Source organism: Microtus pennsylvanicus, chromosome 1, assembly GCF_037038515.1.
Source record: "Microtus pennsylvanicus isolate mMicPen1 chromosome 1, mMicPen1.hap1, whole genome shotgun sequence".
NCBI lineage: Eukaryota > Metazoa > Chordata > Mammalia > Rodentia > Cricetidae > Microtus > Microtus pennsylvanicus.
In genome coordinates, this window is record NC_134579.1 from 60,869,306 (window position 1) to 60,888,029 (window position 18,724).

At 48.5% G+C, this 18,724-nt stretch overlaps 1 protein-coding gene across 25 annotated transcripts in view; it reads left to right on the forward strand.

The window, feature by feature from the left end:
• Kalrn (kalirin RhoGEF kinase) overlaps positions 1-18,724 on the forward strand; it is a 605,871-nt gene that overhangs the window by 550,538 nt on the left and 36,609 nt on the right. For 14 of the 25 annotated variants that reach the window (XM_075965457.1, XM_075965466.1, XM_075965494.1 and 11 more), the window contains 12 exons: positions 300-366; positions 982-1,085; positions 1,261-1,330; positions 1,585-1,671; positions 2,157-2,249; positions 3,359-3,409; positions 4,186-4,263; positions 7,050-7,235; positions 7,774-7,945; positions 12,344-12,582; positions 14,252-14,508; positions 17,819-17,942. In XM_075965457.1, the coding sequence (XP_075821572.1) occupies positions 300-366; positions 982-1,085; positions 1,261-1,330; positions 1,585-1,671; positions 2,157-2,249; positions 3,359-3,409; positions 4,186-4,263; positions 7,050-7,235; positions 7,774-7,945; positions 12,344-12,582; positions 14,252-14,508; positions 17,819-17,942 (1,528 nt within the window). Of the gene's footprint in view, positions 1-299; positions 367-981; positions 1,086-1,260; positions 1,331-1,584; positions 1,672-2,156; positions 2,250-3,358; positions 3,410-4,185; positions 4,264-7,049; positions 7,236-7,773; positions 7,946-12,343; positions 12,583-14,251; positions 14,513-14,795; positions 15,324-17,818; positions 17,943-18,724 lie in introns of those variants that run through there. The other 11 variants (XM_075965586.1, XM_075965596.1, XM_075965711.1 and 8 more) reach the window with 4 other exon arrangements.

The following is an 18,724-nucleotide window of genomic DNA, read 5'->3' on the forward strand; positions in this document are numbered from 1 at the left end:
AATTGAGGGCAGCCTGGGAAATATGAGACCCTGTCTTGGGGGGAGGGAGGAAAGTAATGGGCACACTCCCCCCTCACCTGACTGTTGTGCCCCCCTGAGGACGGCCCTCCCAAGCCCTGCACCCTCATCTCATCAATGAAACTCCGTGTGTGCTGAAGACATCTTTCTCGTGTGTTATGTGAGGGTCTTGACTGTGGTATTGTGTTAAGCTTTCTGAAATCACGTTCCTGTGATCTTAACAGTGGAAATTCCTTGCTTGATAGTGAATAGGAACCTTGCTGTCTTTACCTCTTGCTCAGGTTTGTCCTCAATGAGCTGGTGCAGACCGAGAAGGATTACGTCAAGGACCTGGGCATTGTGGTGGAGGTAAGCAGATGGCAGCAGGGGCGTGTGTGTGTGTATGTGTGTGTGTGTGTGTGTGTGTGTGTATACAATGTGTATACAATCTGTGCTCGCCTGGTCAGGAGCAAATTGGACCCTACCTGGGCCCAGGTGTCTTAACCTATTGACTGTACATATTGGACTTTAGGGAGCTTTGCAGAAATGAAAATAAAAATAGTAGAATTCAGACAAAACATGGATGTGGATTTTTGTTTTCTTCTTGAAGTATTTTAATGTTTGGGGGAGAGGAGGCACAAACCTTTAATCCCAGCACTCAGGAGGCAGAGGCAGGTGGATCTCTGAGTTCAAGGATAGCTTGATCCACAGAGAAAGTTTCAGGACAGCCAGAGCTGTCCAGAGAAACCCTGTCTAAAAAAGGAAGGAAGGAGGGAAGGAAGGAAAGAAGAAAGAAAGGGAAGAAGGAAATATTTTAGTGTGTGTAGAGGGAGCTGGGGCCTGGTTGAGTGGGAGAAGCCACCCTAGTGCTGTCTTCGGATCCCCACATGGCGGGCGTGTGGGCTGACACGGATGCTGAGGGATGGGGCTTGGCCCAGGACGCTGTCTGTAAAGTCTTCTGCTGACGTCACCTCTGTTGTGCAGGGCTTCATGAAGAGAATAGAAGAGAAGGGGGTCCCTGAGGACATGCGAGGAAAGGACAAGATGGTGTTTGGAAACATCCACCAGATTTATGACTGGCATAAAGAGTAAGTTCCGTGCCACCGGGAATGGAGCATCTGCCCCCCGCCCGCATCGGAAGAGCAGGGTGTTTGATGGGAGCCTCTTGTTTCATTCTGGAGTCACTTGTTTCATTCTGGAGTCACTTGTTTCATTCTGGTGTCTGCCCAAGAAGTACAACTTCCTTCTCCTCTTGCCTTTTAGTTTTTTCCTGGCTGAACTGGAAAAATGTATCCAAGAGCAAGACAGACTGGCCCAGCTCTTCATTAAACACGTGAGTGTGAGCCTGGCTGTCTCCCGTCTCCCCAGGTGCCAACCCACTCATTCTAAAACTCTGCTCTCTTCGGTTCTTCCTGGTTTTCTCTCTCTCAGCACTCTGGTTTTGTTTTTTTAACACACTTGGTCATTCCACTGCCCCGTTCTTTCCTGCATGTGACCATTCCTTGTTCTTAACTGCTCTTGACTCGAGGAGGGGGCAGGGGTGAGCAGAAAGCAGGTGCCTGATTGTCACATTTCCTGCCGTCCCAGGAGCGGAAGCTGCACATCTATGTGTGGTACTGCCAGAACAAGCCGCGCTCCGAGTACATCGTGGCTGAATACGATGCCTACTTTGAGGTGAGCAACTTCTCATGGGTGAGCCACTCAGATCCACCACGGCAGCCACATTGAGACACACCCCAGAGCCTCCACCCACAGGCGCCCCTGCCGCTGGCCTTCAGGACAGGAAACCTACCCCCACAGAGCCATTAGCTTCTCAGCGCCATCTGCATAGGCACCTTGGCTTGAAGAAGCGCTGGGTGCCTCTATGGACACACTGTCGCCAAGCCTTGGTGTACAGAAAGATTCCATCACAGACTATCTCTGAACACTCTTGTCCTTCTCATGTGACCCCTGAGCAGATTGCGGCCACCATCTTCCCCACCTGCCCCTGGGAGAGGACCATGGTGCGACAGTGCTCACTGTGAAAACTCAGGAGCCAAGCAAGGCCTTGGGGCTGTGTGACACCTAGCTCATGAATGGTGGGGTAGGCAGTTGTAGCTGGAAGATTCTCAGGTTTTTCTGGAGAGCTTGAGTCACCCCTTTGAACCTTTGTATTTCAGGAGGTGAAACAAGAAATCAATCAAAGGCTGACCCTTAGTGACTTCCTTATCAAGCCCATTCAGAGAATAACCAAGTACCAGTTGCTACTCAAGGTAAGAAGCTGAGCACCTGTGCCCAGACTGGAGAAGTGTCTCCTCAGACTGGAGCAGTGGGTATAGCGATTGGGAGTACCGCTGCCCTTCAGCCTGGAAAACGGCCGGTTGCTATGTCAGCCTTGCGCCTGAATCTTGCATGGCCCTCGTTTCTGCCCTTAAGGTTGCTTGCTACTTGTTTTTCTTTCTCTAATTTATTGTCTTCCCCACACATCTCTCCCTTTCTCTTTCTTCTTTCACTTGGGGAACTGAGCCTAGGGCCCCAGCTCTATACATACAGTATCTCCACCTGAGCCCCCTGTCTCCCTTTATTATAGCCATTCACTCAGTGCTTTGAGAACTAAAGTATAAGCCAGGCATGGTGCCGCTCGTCTGTCCTCCTAGCATTCAGGACATGAAAGCAAGAAGGTCATGAGCATGTAGCCAGCCTGGGCCGTGGAGGGAGACCCTATCGCAAACAAGCAGCAGCAAAACCCTCAAAAATAACAAGAGTATAAGAATGACATAGAGCCGGGCGTCGGAGGCGCACGCCTTTGATCCCAGCACTCAGGAGGCAGAGGCAGGCTGATCTCTGTGAGTCTGAGACCAGCCTGGTCTACAGAGGGAGTTCCAGGACAGGCTCCAAAGCGACACAGAGAAACCCTGTCTCAAAAAAATAAATAAATAAAAGAAAGAAAGAAAGAAAGAAAGAAAGAAAGAAAGAAAGAAAGAAAGAAAAAGAAAAGAATGAAGAATGAAATAGAAGGGAAGGAGTGGCCCTGGAGACCTTCCATAGTCCCTAAGATCTGATTTTATACTAAACGACTTAGCTTGATGTGTTTTCTTCTGGAAACAGGTCAAGCAGAAGGGAAAAGACTCGACTTTCTCCTGTCTGTCTTGTCTCGGTGCCACTCTCCTGCCCTCTGTCCCTTCTCCCAGCCTTAGCTGTCGTATCCTGAAGCCTTTCTCGGTGTCAAACATGACTCACGGCATTTCATTTCTCAGCCACTACAAAGCATCGCCACCTCCACCAGGGAGGGAAGTCTGTTGCATTTTTACGATGAGTTTTCTTTTATGGTTCTCTGGCTATGTTACTCTCTGATTCACCCTCCCACGCCCTTCCTTGCCAGGACTTCCTGCGATACAGCGAGAAGGCTGGTTTGGAGTGTTCAGATATCGAGGTAGGTTTCTGCTTATAATGCTCGCTGTTCTTAGGGACTGTCCAGTGTCTCGTCCCCAAAGGGAAAAGATGATCAGAAGGTCCAGGGTTCAAGCCACTCCCCTCTTACTCAGCAACATGAGGCATGGCAAGTGCTACTGAACACTGAGTGTTTCTGAGAATTTCAGAATCCTGTCCAGGAACAGCCCAGAGCCGAGCCCACTAATGTTTGGGGCTCTTGCTGGATATAGGGAGAGAGGGTGACATTTGACATTGGGTAAAATTGCAGAGATTCATTATGCAACTTTGTCCCTGACTCCAAGTGCCTTTTGACCCTAACACAAATTATTCCATTTCCATCCCCCCAGCACACACTAAGGATTACCTCCTAAGTGGTTCCTTTGTGCCGCCATAGAGATTATTTAAAGCCAAAGAGGTTGCAGCCATTCCTGGCAGGTTATTTTAGGTCAGAACCGCCTGTGTTTTAACAACCAGACTAAGCTGTTGCTTGGACATTCTGAAAGCAACACAGAAAAGTTTAAAAAAAGCGAGAGGTAGAAAAAGGATGGGCCAGGTGACATGTCCCCCTTGTGTTGCCACTACTGACGTGGAGCCCTTGTGCCAGTACCAGCCTGTCCTATTTAAACCCCACACAGTCCTGAGAGTGAGCAGCAAGGGACCGCACCCTCTCTGAAAACAAAGGGCCTAGGGGAGATAAGTTCCTCCTCCCAGCCCTGAATTTGCGAGTTTCCTACCAAATCCTGTTCCCCATCCTGAGTGATGTGTTCTTTCCCACAGAAAGCGGTGGAGTTAATGTGCCTTGTTCCCAAACGGTGCAATGACATGATGAACCTGGGACGCCTGCAGGGCTTTGAGGTGAGCCCTTCAAAGTGCTGCTAAGCCCCCCGTAGACAAGAGCCAGGCCACAGAGGTCCTTCCCTTTGAAGCCGTCATGCACCCCGCCACAGCCCCTCCAGTTCACAGATCTGGAAGATGGAGCTATTGCAGAAGTTCAGTGATAAGGCAGGAATACGCTTTTGACCAAACTGGGGGGTCAGAATTCTAAGGGGACTGGGAAGGGACAGAGTTCCTTGGGACTGCTTGAGCCACAGTCTCCTCCCTCCTTCCTCCTGATTAAGAAAGGCAAGGATCTGCAGGATGTGTGATAAGCTAGGAACCCAAGTGGGGAAATGAACTCTTCTTCAGGGGCAGGCCTTTTCTAGAAGTCTGTATCGTGGTTGGATTTTTAGATCAGCGAATGTTTAAGATATCACACCTTTCTGTTCCATGACAAGGGAACAAGTCTTAAGGGAAGCAGATGTCCAAATGACACACTGGTCTGGAAGAGCTACCATAGCAGAACACACTATACATCAGGTGGCTTAAATGACCGAGGTCTCCTCACCAGTCTGAGGCCTGGGCACCGTGAGGAAGGGTTTCCTCCCAGTCTCACTCCTTAGTTTGTTGGTAGCATCTTCTGGATCCAGTGGCATTTTCCTGAATCTCGTCACCTTCCCTCTGGATGTGATATTATGTGTTTGTCCAAATCTCCCCTTTCAAAATCCTATTTCCCAGCAATCCCAGAGTCTAAGGTTGAATTATTCTTTTTTAGATCAAAGGGATTCCTGGAAGTTGAGATAATTAGGAAAGAGGTTCTACCCAGACCAGCCCTGCTAAATTAGCACAGGTTAGCCCAGATAAAGTGCAGCAGGAAGGCCAGCTGTGGTGTCCCTGAAAGTGGGAGAAGCTACAGCCTGGTTTTGGGGTTGTCCTCTAGTCTCCCTTGGACTGTCTCCCTTCTAGTCCATCCTTCATGACCCGGCCTGATAGGAACCAGGCAGCAGGTTTGCATGGGCTCCCAGCTCTCTAAGGTAGACCTCAGTCAGACGCTAACATCAGTGAGCTACTGAGCTCACATGTGCTCTTGACTTTATTGATGGTTTCTTGTTATCAGCCTGGAGAGATTTTCTCCTTTTCTTTCACCAAGTCTGGGGCTATTGTAAGCAAATCAAGTTCTCTGCTACCTTTTACTTTTCAACCTAGATAGATGCCCTAGTGTTTTCTGACTAGCTTTCTCTGAGTCCCTTCGGGAAGTGCCCATGGAGTGGAAGGAGGCCATCTGTTTGTGCTGTCTGACCCACCTGAGAGAGAGAGAGAGAGAGAGAGAGAGAGAGAGAGAGAGAGAGAGAGAGAGAGTCTGTGTGTACTGTAAAGCCACACACGAGAATGTGAAGTTTTCTCTTTTAAATCAAGCACCATTGTCCTGTATTTTCTTCTTTAAGTCTCAGGGAATCTGCTCTGCCTTCCCACAGCTGCTTGGGAAGGACAGTGAGCATGCTGCTCCTCCCTCTTTGGGCCCCTCATTCTCACTGTCTCCCTCTCAGACCTTGTAGTTTTTCCCTTTAGTGCTGACTACCTGAGCCCCAGATTGCGTTCTTGGGTAATGTTAATGGAGAGTGTTGAGCTTTCCTGGCTACCTGGGCACTGGCTGAATATTAACTTTGGACCGGGTGGAGATAAGCCTGTTCTCCTGCTGACCTTGGCAGTCAGTGTTTCTCAGCAACACAAAGGGAAAAATGACCCCTGTGCCAGGGAATGCTTGGAATATATGGCACCACGTGCAGGGCATGACTGAGATTTGCACTAAAGGGCAAAAGTCGTCCCTAAGACAGAGTACATTTCATAGACCCTCTGACCCCTGTCCCAGATGTCAGAGTCTTCTTATTGCAGAGCAATTAAAGAAATAAATGATAAAATGGTGGCGCTTTCCGATAGGTTCTGTGAGACCTGCTGGATGGACACATTCCCTTGGAAAATGTCTCTGGGACGCTGATTACAAGCCAGGAAAGCAGACAGGCTTTCCCACCCCAGCTGGGTGGTGTGTGGTTTGATAGCTGGAGTCCTTTTAAGAAGGATCACAAGATACGGAGAAATATCTCTGGCCTTGTAAAAACTGGAGCTGATCTATTTAACAAAAACTTCCGAATACCCTTACCTTAAAGAATAGAAGGAGGTGAAAGGGACCCAAGTCATCAGGTTCTTTGAGATCCTGTTTCTAGTACTCTCTTTGGTTACAAATTGGTCCTAGGTTCATAACAATGAGCATACCCCCAAGCCCATGCCACAAAGAAACCAGGCAGAAAGATTCTCAAAGCAGGGAGGGAGGATAGGCTAAGGCCAGCTCCAAACATCACCAATCTTCTCTAATTTAAAAACAAAAGAACAAAAAAGCACCAGGCCAGGTGGTACCTATCTTTAATCCTATCACTCAGGAAACAGGTAGGTAGGTCTCTGAGAGCTCAAGGCTAGCCTAGTCTACCTAGCAAGTTTCAGGCTAGCCAAAGCTACGCAGTGAGATCCTGTCTCAAAAAGGAAGGACAGATAAGGCCATGATCATTCGTTCCTTTGGCATTTGGGGCATTATTTCTTGTTGACTCCATCACCCGAGCCCTTTCCTTTTTGGAATCTTACATGAACAGGGAAATTTCCATAGCGTATCCCAGATGAGTAATTGGATCCCAATTCAGTGTCTGGCTAGGATCCCAAGGCTTTCGTGTCAGGTCTATCTCCACATTCCCCAGAGATAGGAAACATGTAGCCTGCGAGAGCTGAACCCATCTCCCTGATTTTCACGGCCTTCCCTGCACCCCTGTCTCTATCAGGGCACCCTAACCGCTCAGGGCAAGCTTCTGCAACAAGACACATTCTATGTGATTGAGCTGGATGCTGGCATGCAGTCCCGGACCAAGGAGAGGCGTGTGTTTCTCTTTGAGCAGATCGTCATCTTCAGTGAACTGCTCCGAAAGGGGTCCCTCACCCCAGGCTACATGTTCAAAAGGAGCATCAAGGTAAAGAGGGGCAGTGGGGTGCAGAGGGGCAAAGAGCAAAAGAGCATCAGGGGGCTGAAGCTACCTGGTGATCACCATGAGAAGCAATGACAGGCCCAGGTCTAGTCTTCGGCATGATCTTGAAGTATGCCTGGTCATGCCATTCACCCAAAGACAGAAAGAAGCTAGACACTTTACTCTTAGATCTACAGTAAGATTTGGAGACCTTTCCTGAGAGTAAAACCTTAAGTCCTCTTGGCTGGAGAAATGTCTTGGCGCTTAAGAGCACTGACTGCTCTTCCAGAGGGGGTGGGTCCAGTGCCCTGCAGCCACGTGGTGGCTCCAGATCCACGGGTTCTGATACCCTCCTCTGATCTTCATAGTCACCCAGCACGAACATGGTGCAGAGATATACATGCAGGCAGAGCGCCCATGTAAACATAAAATGCATGTGAAAACAAAGTGGGAGTTTAGAGAGAGCCGCTTTTAAGGACAATAGTGGGTCTCTGATTTAGTTTAGCTCCTTGAGTATGAAAAGGATAAACTGGTTTCATTTCAGATGAATTACTTGGTCCTGGAGGAGAATGTCGACAATGACCCCTGCAAGTTTGCACTCATGAACAGGGAGACTTCAGAGAGGGTCATCCTGCAGGCTGCCAACTCGGACATCCAGCAGGCCTGGGTGCAGGACATCAATCAAGTCCTAGAAACACAAAGGGACTTCCTAAATGGTACGTGATAGGCCTGCTTCTAGCAAGGCCATTTCAGGGGGCTTAACCCCTGAGCATCTTTGGGTCTAAGTTCATGGAGACTTAGGAGACTTAGGAGATGGTCTCCAATCTCATATAGCTCCAGAGACAACTTCAGAAGCCCCTTAACTTGAGGCGTAAATGGAACAAACAGGTAGGAGAAAGGGGTATTTAATTGAAGGGGTATTTGTCGATAGGAAATTTTGTATGTATGCCTTTGTGGTCCCCATGGACAACTGGTAATAATTCAGGGGAAATTATAAAACAAGCAGGCACATCCTGTATCCTAGGGACCTAAGTTCTGTAATTCTTGTTCTCTCTCCTTGTAGTGGGTGGCTGCTCCTTTCATAGGCTCTCCAGGATTATCTACTGATACCTAGGAGTTTGGTAAAACAGTTCAAATCCTTCCTCTTTTCCCAGAAGGTGAGAGCCTGGCTAAGTTACCCATCTAGCTGGCCTTGCCCCTTTCAAAGAAGACGATTGCTAAGCCTAACTCAGTAGTACCCAGCTTCCCACTAGTAATAAACTGGTGGTTACTCAGATAATGTGGACCCTACAGGCATCCGTAAGAGGTGACGGTTCACACCCTTAATCTCTGCACTCGAGAAGCAGTGGCAGGTAGATCTCTGTGAGTTCGAGACCAGCCTGGTCTATAGAAAGAGTTTCAGGACAACCAGGGCTACACAGAAAAACCCCGTCTTAAAACACACACACAAACACACGTGCACACACAGAGAAACACACGTGCACACGCGGTGTTTGTGTCTCACTTTTGCCCCTGCTGCAGCTGTGCACCTGCAGCTTTGTATGAGTGGAGATGGACGACCGGGAGGCAGTGCTGCTCTGCTGAGCTGGGCCTGACGCTGACGGCAGTCTCATGAGCATGCACCTGTATATATACAAACATGCATGCATGCATACATAGACACACGGGACATCGCTTTCAGGTGTATCGCCTCTTCTTAGCTGAGCTCTGTACACACAGCTGCATGTCTCCGTACATACATGTCTGTGCATGCCCACAAGTGTCCCAGGTGCCCCATCTCTTCTTACTAGTGAGTACCAAGGATTGTGGTATGTGACCTTTTTGTTCCCATACATACTGAAACATGTATGTGAACATAACACTGGACCACCTTGGTGTGTACTACTTACCTCTGTTGGGATGTACACATGGCCATGTGCACTTGGACAAACACACATATCCTCACAGGCCTTCCCTTGGTCTGTCTCCTTGCTGCTGCAGTTTCTAGACTCTTCTAGGTGATGTGAACATAGCATTTACTGTCTATGGGTATAGTGTGGAAATGGCTGCTGGGGGAAGAGGTAAGAGGCGCCATCCTAGCTGAGGACCTTGGGTGAGACACGTTGCTTCTCGGTGCCTCACTCAGCTTGTTTTATGAAAAAGAGACTTTGGAGTTAGATTTGTTCTGGCCAAGCTGGGGTGTACAGGTGGATGCCTACCTCAGGACAGATTGGCTACCTACACCACACCTACCCTAGGGCAGCATGGCTACCTATACTACACCTACCTCAAGACAGGCCTACCCACACTACATCTACTGCATGGTCTATTAGCTAATGCATATTTCTAGCTAGCTCTTATATCTCTATTCATCACCATGTGGTTGTAGCCTACTGGCAAGGTTCCATTTAGCATCTGTCTCCTGTGGCGGCTACATGGTGTCTCCCTGATTCTGCCTTCTTTCCTTCTCAGTCTGCTTGGAATTCCCACCTTACTCTATTTTGCCCTGTCGTAGGCCAAAGCAACTTTATTCATTAACCATAGAAGCAACACGTATACAGAAGGACTTCCCACACTATACCTGCTTAGCATGCACTTGTGGGATCTTGAGTTCCAGCCTGAGTATTAAACAAGAGAAAGCTATCAACAAGATCCTTTGACTTCTGTTTTTCAAGACGTGGTTTCTCTGTGTAGCTCTGGCTGTCCTGGAACTCACTATGTAGACCAGGCTAGCCTCAAAGATCCGCCTGCCTCTGCTCCCCAGTGCTGGAATTAAAGGTGTGCACCATCATTGCCCGGCTCAAGATCCCATGACTTTTAAAGACAGACGTGGACATTCAGTGCTGTCTCTAGCTCACAGACAGTGTTTAGGGGCCATGTTCCCAATGGAAAAGGTGTGGAGCACTAAGAGCTCCCAAGCTGCTTTTTTTTTAATATATATTTATTATGTATACAATATTCTGTCTGTGTGTTTGCCTACAGGCCAGAAGAGGGCACCAGACCTCATTACAGATGGTTGTGAGCCACCATGTGGTTGCTGGGAATTGAACTCAGGACCTTTGGAAGAGCAGGCAATGCTCTTAACCACTGAGCCATCTCTCCAGCCCCCAAGCTTCTTTTTTATTCTCAAATATTGACAATTAAACAACCTGGACTAAAACTGAAATCTATATAGCTTATAATTTCCGAATATGCAACTTTGGATGAACACAGCGTGTTGTTAGGGTGATTTAATGTAAAAGATGTGCATATATAGAGTAAGTCATCTAAATTGCATTCTATGATGGATTTCTAGTATGGAAGTGGGGATGAGGGTTTTAAGCTAATCACTTCAGACCTAAAGTAAAATAAAAACTAATAAGCTAAAACCAGAGGTAAATTAACAATAGTGATTCCCATGTATTCACACCTTCTCCGCATCGGGAGTTAAACTAAGTGTTCTGTCTGTTTCTTCACCCTTCATCCCCACACCAGCACGACATGGCTGGATTATCACCCTGCCTTTTTTCAGATGAGGAAAGACAGACTTGGAGCCATTAAGAAAGCTGTCTAAGCAAAAACAGTATGTGTTAGCAGGCAACTCCAGAGCAGGTTCTTCCATGTGGTTCCCCGCGTCAGAGCAGAGATTCCTCCCTAGCAGAGAAGGGAGGGGGAGCATGGGAGAGGGATAGCCAGGCAGTAAGAACCTGAATCCAAAAGACAAAAGCCCACTGTTAGTAATGCCCACGTTTTGAGCTTCGCATGGTGGTACATGTCTGTAATTGTGCCAATCAGAAGGCTGAGACAGAATCAGTTCTCAGGTGAGAGAGATACTTTCTGATCTCAAGGCGTAGTTATTCCAATTAAGGCTAGTGAAAGAATGCAGGCCTAGCCTTCAAAGTTTATTGAATAAAACAGCATTTCCCAGTGCTTGAGAGTAGTTACTGCTCATAACCAGGTGGCTCCCCAATTCCGTGCCATGGGTAGACTTCTCAACTCTGTAGAGCGCTTACTTAGCAAGAAAGTACTGGAATGTTCTGTGATGTACATAAACGTGGAACCACGTTGCTCTCGGCCCAGTCAATCATTCAGATTTTACGTGGTCCCAGTAGACCTTTCTCCTAAATATAGTGAATGATGGGGACGTCGCTGAACGAGGTAATCGTTACCTAAGTAGTTAATGCCCACAAAATTCTCCCAGGAGCCTTAGGGGCTGTGCTCTGGTAGGCCCACTATAGATTTCTCTACATTCAAGAAAGGTGATGTAAAAACAGAACAGAACCAGGCTTCTGCTTACAGACATGTGTGCAGGCGTCTCAGCCAATCTTCCCTCCCGAGACCTGATGAGAAAGGGGTATGTGACCCTGTCCAGTCTTTAAATGCAGGCTGCACCCGTCGCTGTGTACAGGGCCGCAGCTGGTAGTCCACTTAAACAGTCGTTGCAGTAAACACCAATAAAAATGCCCTAATTGTGCCTGCCCTGAAAGCCCTTCATACAGTGGTTGCCCACGGTGGCCTTTCCTGACTGTTCCTCTTTATTGCTTAGACCTGGAGCCTTGAATCTTAAACTCAGTAAAGCGAAGCAGAACTGACCCTTCCCTCCAAGCCAGTGGTTCTCCATCCTCTGAGTTGCCCCCAGTGCCATTTGCTTGGTCCAGCTAGGCTCTCTCCTCCTTCCACGTTTGCTTAGCTTCTCTTTGCCTTTGGCCTCCAAGTGGCTCCTGAATGATGTGGGAAGCCTTCGGCCTACTCCATTTAAATCTGTTTGCTAACTGCTACCAGGTGCGTGTTCCTCAGGTGCACCTCAGCGATGGGACCTGAATGTAAAGCTTTTAAGTTTTACTTAATACAGCCACTGTTCATCCTCTTCAGAGGGCATCTTGCTTCGTTGAGCCTTCCTAGATACCGTGCACCCCATTTCCCTTACCTGCCTTGTCCCCTCCATTTTCACAGAGACCCTACACTCATGTATTCTGAGCACTGCCTCTTGCCAACATTTACACATACTTCTTCCTTCCGGCAGATTTAAATGTCAGAGCAGCAGCCAGTCCCCTTCTGAAGCGCTTTAAATGTGCGCATGCGCACACACTAGCATAAGGCCTCTGCCTCCCTGTGGGCTTCCTGAAAGTAGAGTAACTCATTCTTCTTCCCCCCAGCACTACAGTCACCCATTGAGTATCAGCGGAAGGAAAGGGGCACAGCTCTGGTCCGCTCCCAGCCTCCGAGGGTCCCACAAGCCAGCCCCAGACCCTACTCGTCTGTCCCTGTGGGCTCCGAGAAGCCCCCCAAGGGCTCCAGCTACAACCCGCCTCTGCCACCCCTGAAGCTATCTACCTCCAATGGCAGTCCGGGCTTCGACTACCACCAGCCTGGGGACAAGTTTGAAGCTAGCAAGGTAAGCGACAGCTTGTTACTCATCCCCTCACCATCTCGAAGACCTCAGGGGTCGTTCAAGGACACGGCCTGTTTTCCTGTCGATTATCTTAGCAGGAGCAATCCATTAAGTCTAATTGAACCTCGTTTATTTCTCTTTCTTCCCATGTAATTAACTGAAACCAGTTTCCCCTGGCTGAGGCACGGTGCGTTAAAGGGCAGATAGCATCTAAATGTGGAGGATTCTTGTGACATTAGGAACCACAGCTCCTGCTTCCATATTAGAAAGAGACAGCCCCATCTAACAGCCACGCGCACCCGCACCTACAGAAGGAAGCTCACCCTCCATTGGCTGATGTGGCAAGAGGAAGCTGGTCATTGATAAGCACCCGCGGAAGCTAGGCTCCATAGTCCATACTTCAAACACCACTGAGTGGCCTTCTACCAGAGGCCTAGTCTGTGCAGCTGGCTTCATCCTGAACTGCAGTGGAATAGGAAAGAAGAGGGGAAATGCTGAGCTAGAAGTCGGTTGACTTGGTGTCTGCTCCAAGCTCCGAGACTTCACTTACTTTTCAACCTTAGAGAATTTGCCCATCAGACATGAGTATTCTCCAGAACACCTTAGGTCTTAGGAATCGGAACCCCTGCATTTCTTACCCACATGGTCCGATTTCATAGACACCGTTCTTTTCCCAAATCACTACTTGATACCGATTTTATTCAAATGCTTTGTTGATGTGTAAGTTCAGTCCTGTAACGCAGTCACGCCCCCACCTATTTCATCATATCACCTGAAATAATTTTCTGCCCTAGAAAAACCCTGCCCGTGTGAATCAGTTGAAGTCACTTTGGCATTTTGTCAGCCTTATGGAAGATTTTCTGGCTCTCACCATGCCCTAGGAGGCAGCCTGGCCTCCTGGGGAGTTACAGGTCTGTCTAGACACAGCCGCCCGGGCATAGATTCGCATGAAGAGATCACATGGGCAGCACCTCCTGTGTTAATTCGTACAGTGGCGGGGAGATGTCAGGATTCCCATTTCACAGGGTAGCCCAGGGCCTTACCTTTGCATTGGACGTAGCTCCATTCTTACTCCTGTGTCAGAGAGGGCCAGGATGAGGAGCACAGGCAAGCCATGCTTCTTCAAAGGATAAAGAGAGCTGGGCACGGTGATGCATGCCTGTGATTCCAGCACTTGGGGAGGCTGAGGTGCAAGGATTACGAGTCCAAGGTCCTGGTTATGTGTCAAGTGAGGTCTCAAAAAAGAGGGGGAAAATGTAGCATTCCAGGGTCTATGTTCTTTCTATAGAGGGGGATTGTGACCCCTGACCTGACCTTTGCCCTGACCTCACTCTGCCCAAGTGCCTACTCGTCCCTGTGCTGATAACAGGTTCTTCCTGCCATCAGCAAGAGGTTGCCATCAGGAAGGCTGCATGCTAGGAAGGAGCTTCCAGGTTGAATGTGCGTCTAGCTTTCTCCGGGCATCATCCGAAGCCGTTCGCTTGGGTTATAATACTGTATTGCTATCGAAAGGGCTTTCAGAGCATGCTGATGAAAACGGCCTCACTCAGGAGCGTTCTGCTTGCTCTGTATCCTGCCAGCGGGCCATCTGGCCTCTAGCCGTGCCAAAGGGTGCAGAGCAAGCCCGTGTGAACCATCCTTGTGTTTGTTTCCTTCTGCCCCTGTCTCCTAGCAAAACGACCTAGGAGGCTGCAACGGGACCTCATCCATGGCGGTAATCAAAGATTACTATGCCCTGAAAGAGAACGAAATCTGTGTGAGCCAAGGTGAGGTGGTCCAGGTCCTCGCCGTCAATCAGCAGAACATGTGCCTGGTCTACCAGCCTGCCAGCGACCATTCCCCGGCAGCAGAAGGCTGGGTCCCAGGCAGCATCCTGGCACCCCTCACCAAAGCCACAGCAGTGGCAGAAAATAGTGACGGGAACATCAAGTAAGTGCCTCCGTGGCTTCCTGGGAGAGAAGCATGTGCATTAAAAAAAAAAATCAAAACTGAAAGAACCCAAAATGCCAACACAGTAGGGAACCACTGCTGCTTGTCGTGATGACGTCAGTGGGGTCAGGGTAAGAGGAATGGAACAGACCTGCTGCTAGCTGGGGTGTCTGGATTGCTCTGGGGTCACGGTGGTGGTGGTGATGGTGGTGATGGTGAATTTTCTTTCCCTTTTGTTTATAATTTTCTGTTCATTTTTCCCCTTCTTTTTCCCCCCACTCGTTAAGAAAAGAACCCTACTGAAACCCTAGGTGACAAAAGACATGCCTTCCGTTGCTACATTTGACCCACCACGGGACTCACTGGACTGGACTTCTATTTATATTGTATGAAGTTACTGATATATATATATATTTTTTGATTGATACCCAAAAACGACCTTAGCACAAATGCCAGGCCTGGACAGGCCAGAGCCTGCTGCTTCTCCCAAAAAAAAGGGGATTTTTTTTTTTTGGTTGTCCATGGCAATTCCTCTGTACAGATTGTAACTTTTTTATTTTTATTTCTCTCCTCCCCTGTCACTTTAATATATGTTCATGGTAATTTGTAAGATATTCCTTTTTGATTGCAAAAACCCTTCTGGACACATTCCTGTATAAAGCATTTTGCACTATTTAAAGAAACCCATATGGATAAAGTCAGGTTGTGCAATATGATGAGGAGCCACAATGTTCATCATTGTACCTGTAATGTAACTAATAATTTTAAATGTACTATTTTAAATATGTAAAATAAATTTTCACCATGAGCATGTTTTAATGAGGTTAAAGACTAGTTGACCCTTTTTCCCCCATCTCATTATTCTCAGACTTTTGAGTGTGAAAATGATTTTTTTTCCTTTCTTTTCTTTGTTTTATGGGTTGGTTGACTGTATTGGCAGTTTTTCCCTATATAAAAAGTGCCTTTGTTGCTAAACCTTGGACCCTGCCCTTTCCTCTAAACACCCCCCTCTGGATTTTCTCTGACTTCAGAGAAGGGGAACGATACAAAGTTGGTGCGATCGGAGGGCTCCCAGCAACAGGGTGACCTTGAGGTGCTGATGTCCTTGGGTGACTAGTGTAGGCGGTGTTAGCTTTTCCCACAGCTTCCCCTGCTTCACACTCACCCGTGGGAGGATCCAAGGAACTTCCATGAGGTGACAGAGCCCCGGCACCAGCAGAACCACTCTGCTTTGGCCCTTCTCTGTCAGGAAACCAAAGCTACTGATGTCACCTGGCCTCTCCGGGTGACCACAGAAACCAGAAGTGGCCCCTCGGTAAAATCAGCCCAGCCCGTTTTTAGTGTAGTGTAGAGATGAGCATTTTGGAGACCTTGGAGGGAAAGGCCACAGAGCCCTGACGTGGCAGAATCTCACAGAGGTACCTCTTAAAGGGCAGTGCTCTCGTTACCAAGACACTGAGTCTACCTTCCTCCTCACCTTGGATGTCTTGGTCACAGGTTGAAGGGGCAAAGAGAATAGATAGGTGCACCCACTAGCCACTGGGTTTCTTGCCAGCCAGGGTTTCACGAGGGTTGGTGGCACTGGAGGTGAGCAGCTGACTGAACGTGGTATTGGTGTTTCTCAGCGAAGACCACTCACTCCCCCTTCCCTGGGCCTGCATGACTACAGGGATCAGAACTGGTGATGGTGCCCAGGATAATGTCACAGACTATGTTCACATCAGTCACTGGGCTTGTGGCCAAGAGATGGAAGCTCCCCAAACCATGGTGACGTGTTCTTCTGGGAAGAAGAATTTGAAATTGAACCCCTCCTGCCACTTGCGCTCCTCGGTACACTATTTTTAACATTTATTTCTCACCAAGCACACTGAGGAGCCCAGAGGTGGCAAAAAGCAGGCATAACCCCCACCTGCACACAAAAATAGTATACCTCCTGCCCTGGAATCCTTTCAGTGGGGACGTCCTTGATAACCCTGGGGGTAGGGGCGTGGATTTGGGAATAAAAGACAAGAGACGAAAGTCTGCACTCTAAGAGTGGTGTCCTCTAGGTCTCGTCCACGTCTGATTCACTGGGGTAGAGGATTTGGAGCCAGAGGCTCTGGGAAGTCCTGGAGAGCTTCTGGTCAAGGCTGTGAGATGAGCTCTGGCCTTCAGGAGGACCCCACTTCCCACAGCATGCGAGAACACAATTGCGGGTGCATTTTTCCTCTTCAGGTTAATTGCTGAGGCGGGATGTTAGGCGGCAAATGTTTGTAGAACACCTACATTGGGTTCCTTAGGCTCCTGGTGGCCCTGGAGTACCATGGAGGAGGGGCTTGCTGTTATAGTTTATTTTTCTTCTAAATCTCACCCGCCTCTCCCTTCATGAAGGTTTTCTCCCTCAAGCCCTGTCTACAGAGTCCCATATTTAACCAGGAAACACCGAGGGGGGAACACAGGACCCAGTCCGTGTAAGAACTAACTTCATGCAAACCCTGTAAGCATGAAACGCAGCTGCTGCTCGGGACCCTGATGCTGCTTACTTAGGTCGTGGCCTTTGCTGTCCTCGACTCTGACAGATGTGGGATTCCAGGGCTCTGCTCTGAGCCTGCCCTCTGTAGCTGTGACCCCAAATCGGGACGATGTGAAAGAGCATTGCTACTGTCACCTCGCTGGGAGCACACACTGGGCCTTGCTCCAGCAGGGAAACTCTGACACCTTTTAGAGGCTGACAGAGCCCTGGAGTCACAAGTCATAACATAGAGGACACAGGTTGAAACCTTGCCCTGAAGTATCCAGAGGTGGGCGGCAACTTCCTCAGAAACCCTGGTGGTTCCCCAGTGCTTGACCGTACCACGCCCCAGACACAAATAACAACATGGGAACCTCAAAAATCATTCTATTGGGTCTTATTTACATATGAGGTATTATGGCTTGTTTTTACAGAATGAAATATATTTCCTTTATCTTTCCTATTCTATACCGATTCCACCCTTCCCTATCCACTATGCCCTTCAAAACACCACCCTGATCCTTGAAGTCTTCATTGGATGATCAAAAATCTCCGAGTTTGGTGACCCGGTACCCATTTTCTCCAAATGCTGCACTTTACCTGGTATGCCTTTCAGGAAGGCTCAGAGTTATCCTCACCTCCAGCTGGAGGTGATGTCAGCCCCAGCCACCACATTAGCTGGCACGGAAGGTTCAGGGCCCGAAGCTGGCAGGGGCTTCACCGGAGCATCTCATCTGATAGACAGTGGTGGTGAGCCCGCCCACCACCTCCCTCTGCCCCATCCTGCCATTTTGATTGGTGCATTTTTTGGTATAACAGGAAGTCATGTTCATGGCATACTCTACGCATGAGAAAGCGGGCAGAAGTGGAGAACACGGGTAAAAATGAAGCCACAGGGCCTCGTAAACCCAAGGATATTCTGGGCAACAGAGTCTCTGTTAAAGTGAGTAGGTATTGTGGACCTGGGTCCCTCTCATCCATTCCTTCCCTGAGGCATTATCACAGGCAGTTTGGGTGGGTGGAGACTGGTTACTTATTTATCTACTGCCCGGTGTGGGGACCAAAAGGGAAGTAGTTTAGCAGGATTTTGCATGCAAGATCAATTTGTTCTTTATTTTTTATTTCTCCTGGCACCTTCAATTCAAGTAAGTACCTCTCGTTTCCTTTCCTTTTGTGATTAAGCAAGATGTTTTACCGCAAAAATCATCTTGCATTCTTTTCTTAGAGATGCAAGATGCTTGGCTCATACTAAACATCTCGAAGCTACCAGTAGCCTAGGATTGGGAACACGTTCAGGTTACAGGCTCACCCTCCAAACCCCTGATCTTGCAAAGGCAGAGGTTTGGCATTTAAGGCTGTCGTGTCCTTAGTAAAGTTTCATTTCTTTTCCCCAGCATCACCTCTGAACAATGTCCTCATATTCTCGCTGTGCATGGAAAGAATAGGGAGGCACACTGGTGAAGTCCTAGTTGGTTTGTAAATTATCTGTTACTTTGAACTCACCAACCATGAGTGTGGCAGACCGGGGTTTCTCCCATCTGGGAGCAACGTGGATGTGCTCTCCCTGTTTAAGATGACCCCTCTGAAATGCTTTGCCTGGGGACAGTGAAAATCACACACTGACTATGTCCTAAGCGCTTTGCCTTCCCAAGCAAAAGAGCTACAAAACCTATTCTTTACCAGCCTTTTGGGGAAAAGAAAGTGGGAAGCCCGGCTTCGCGGGAG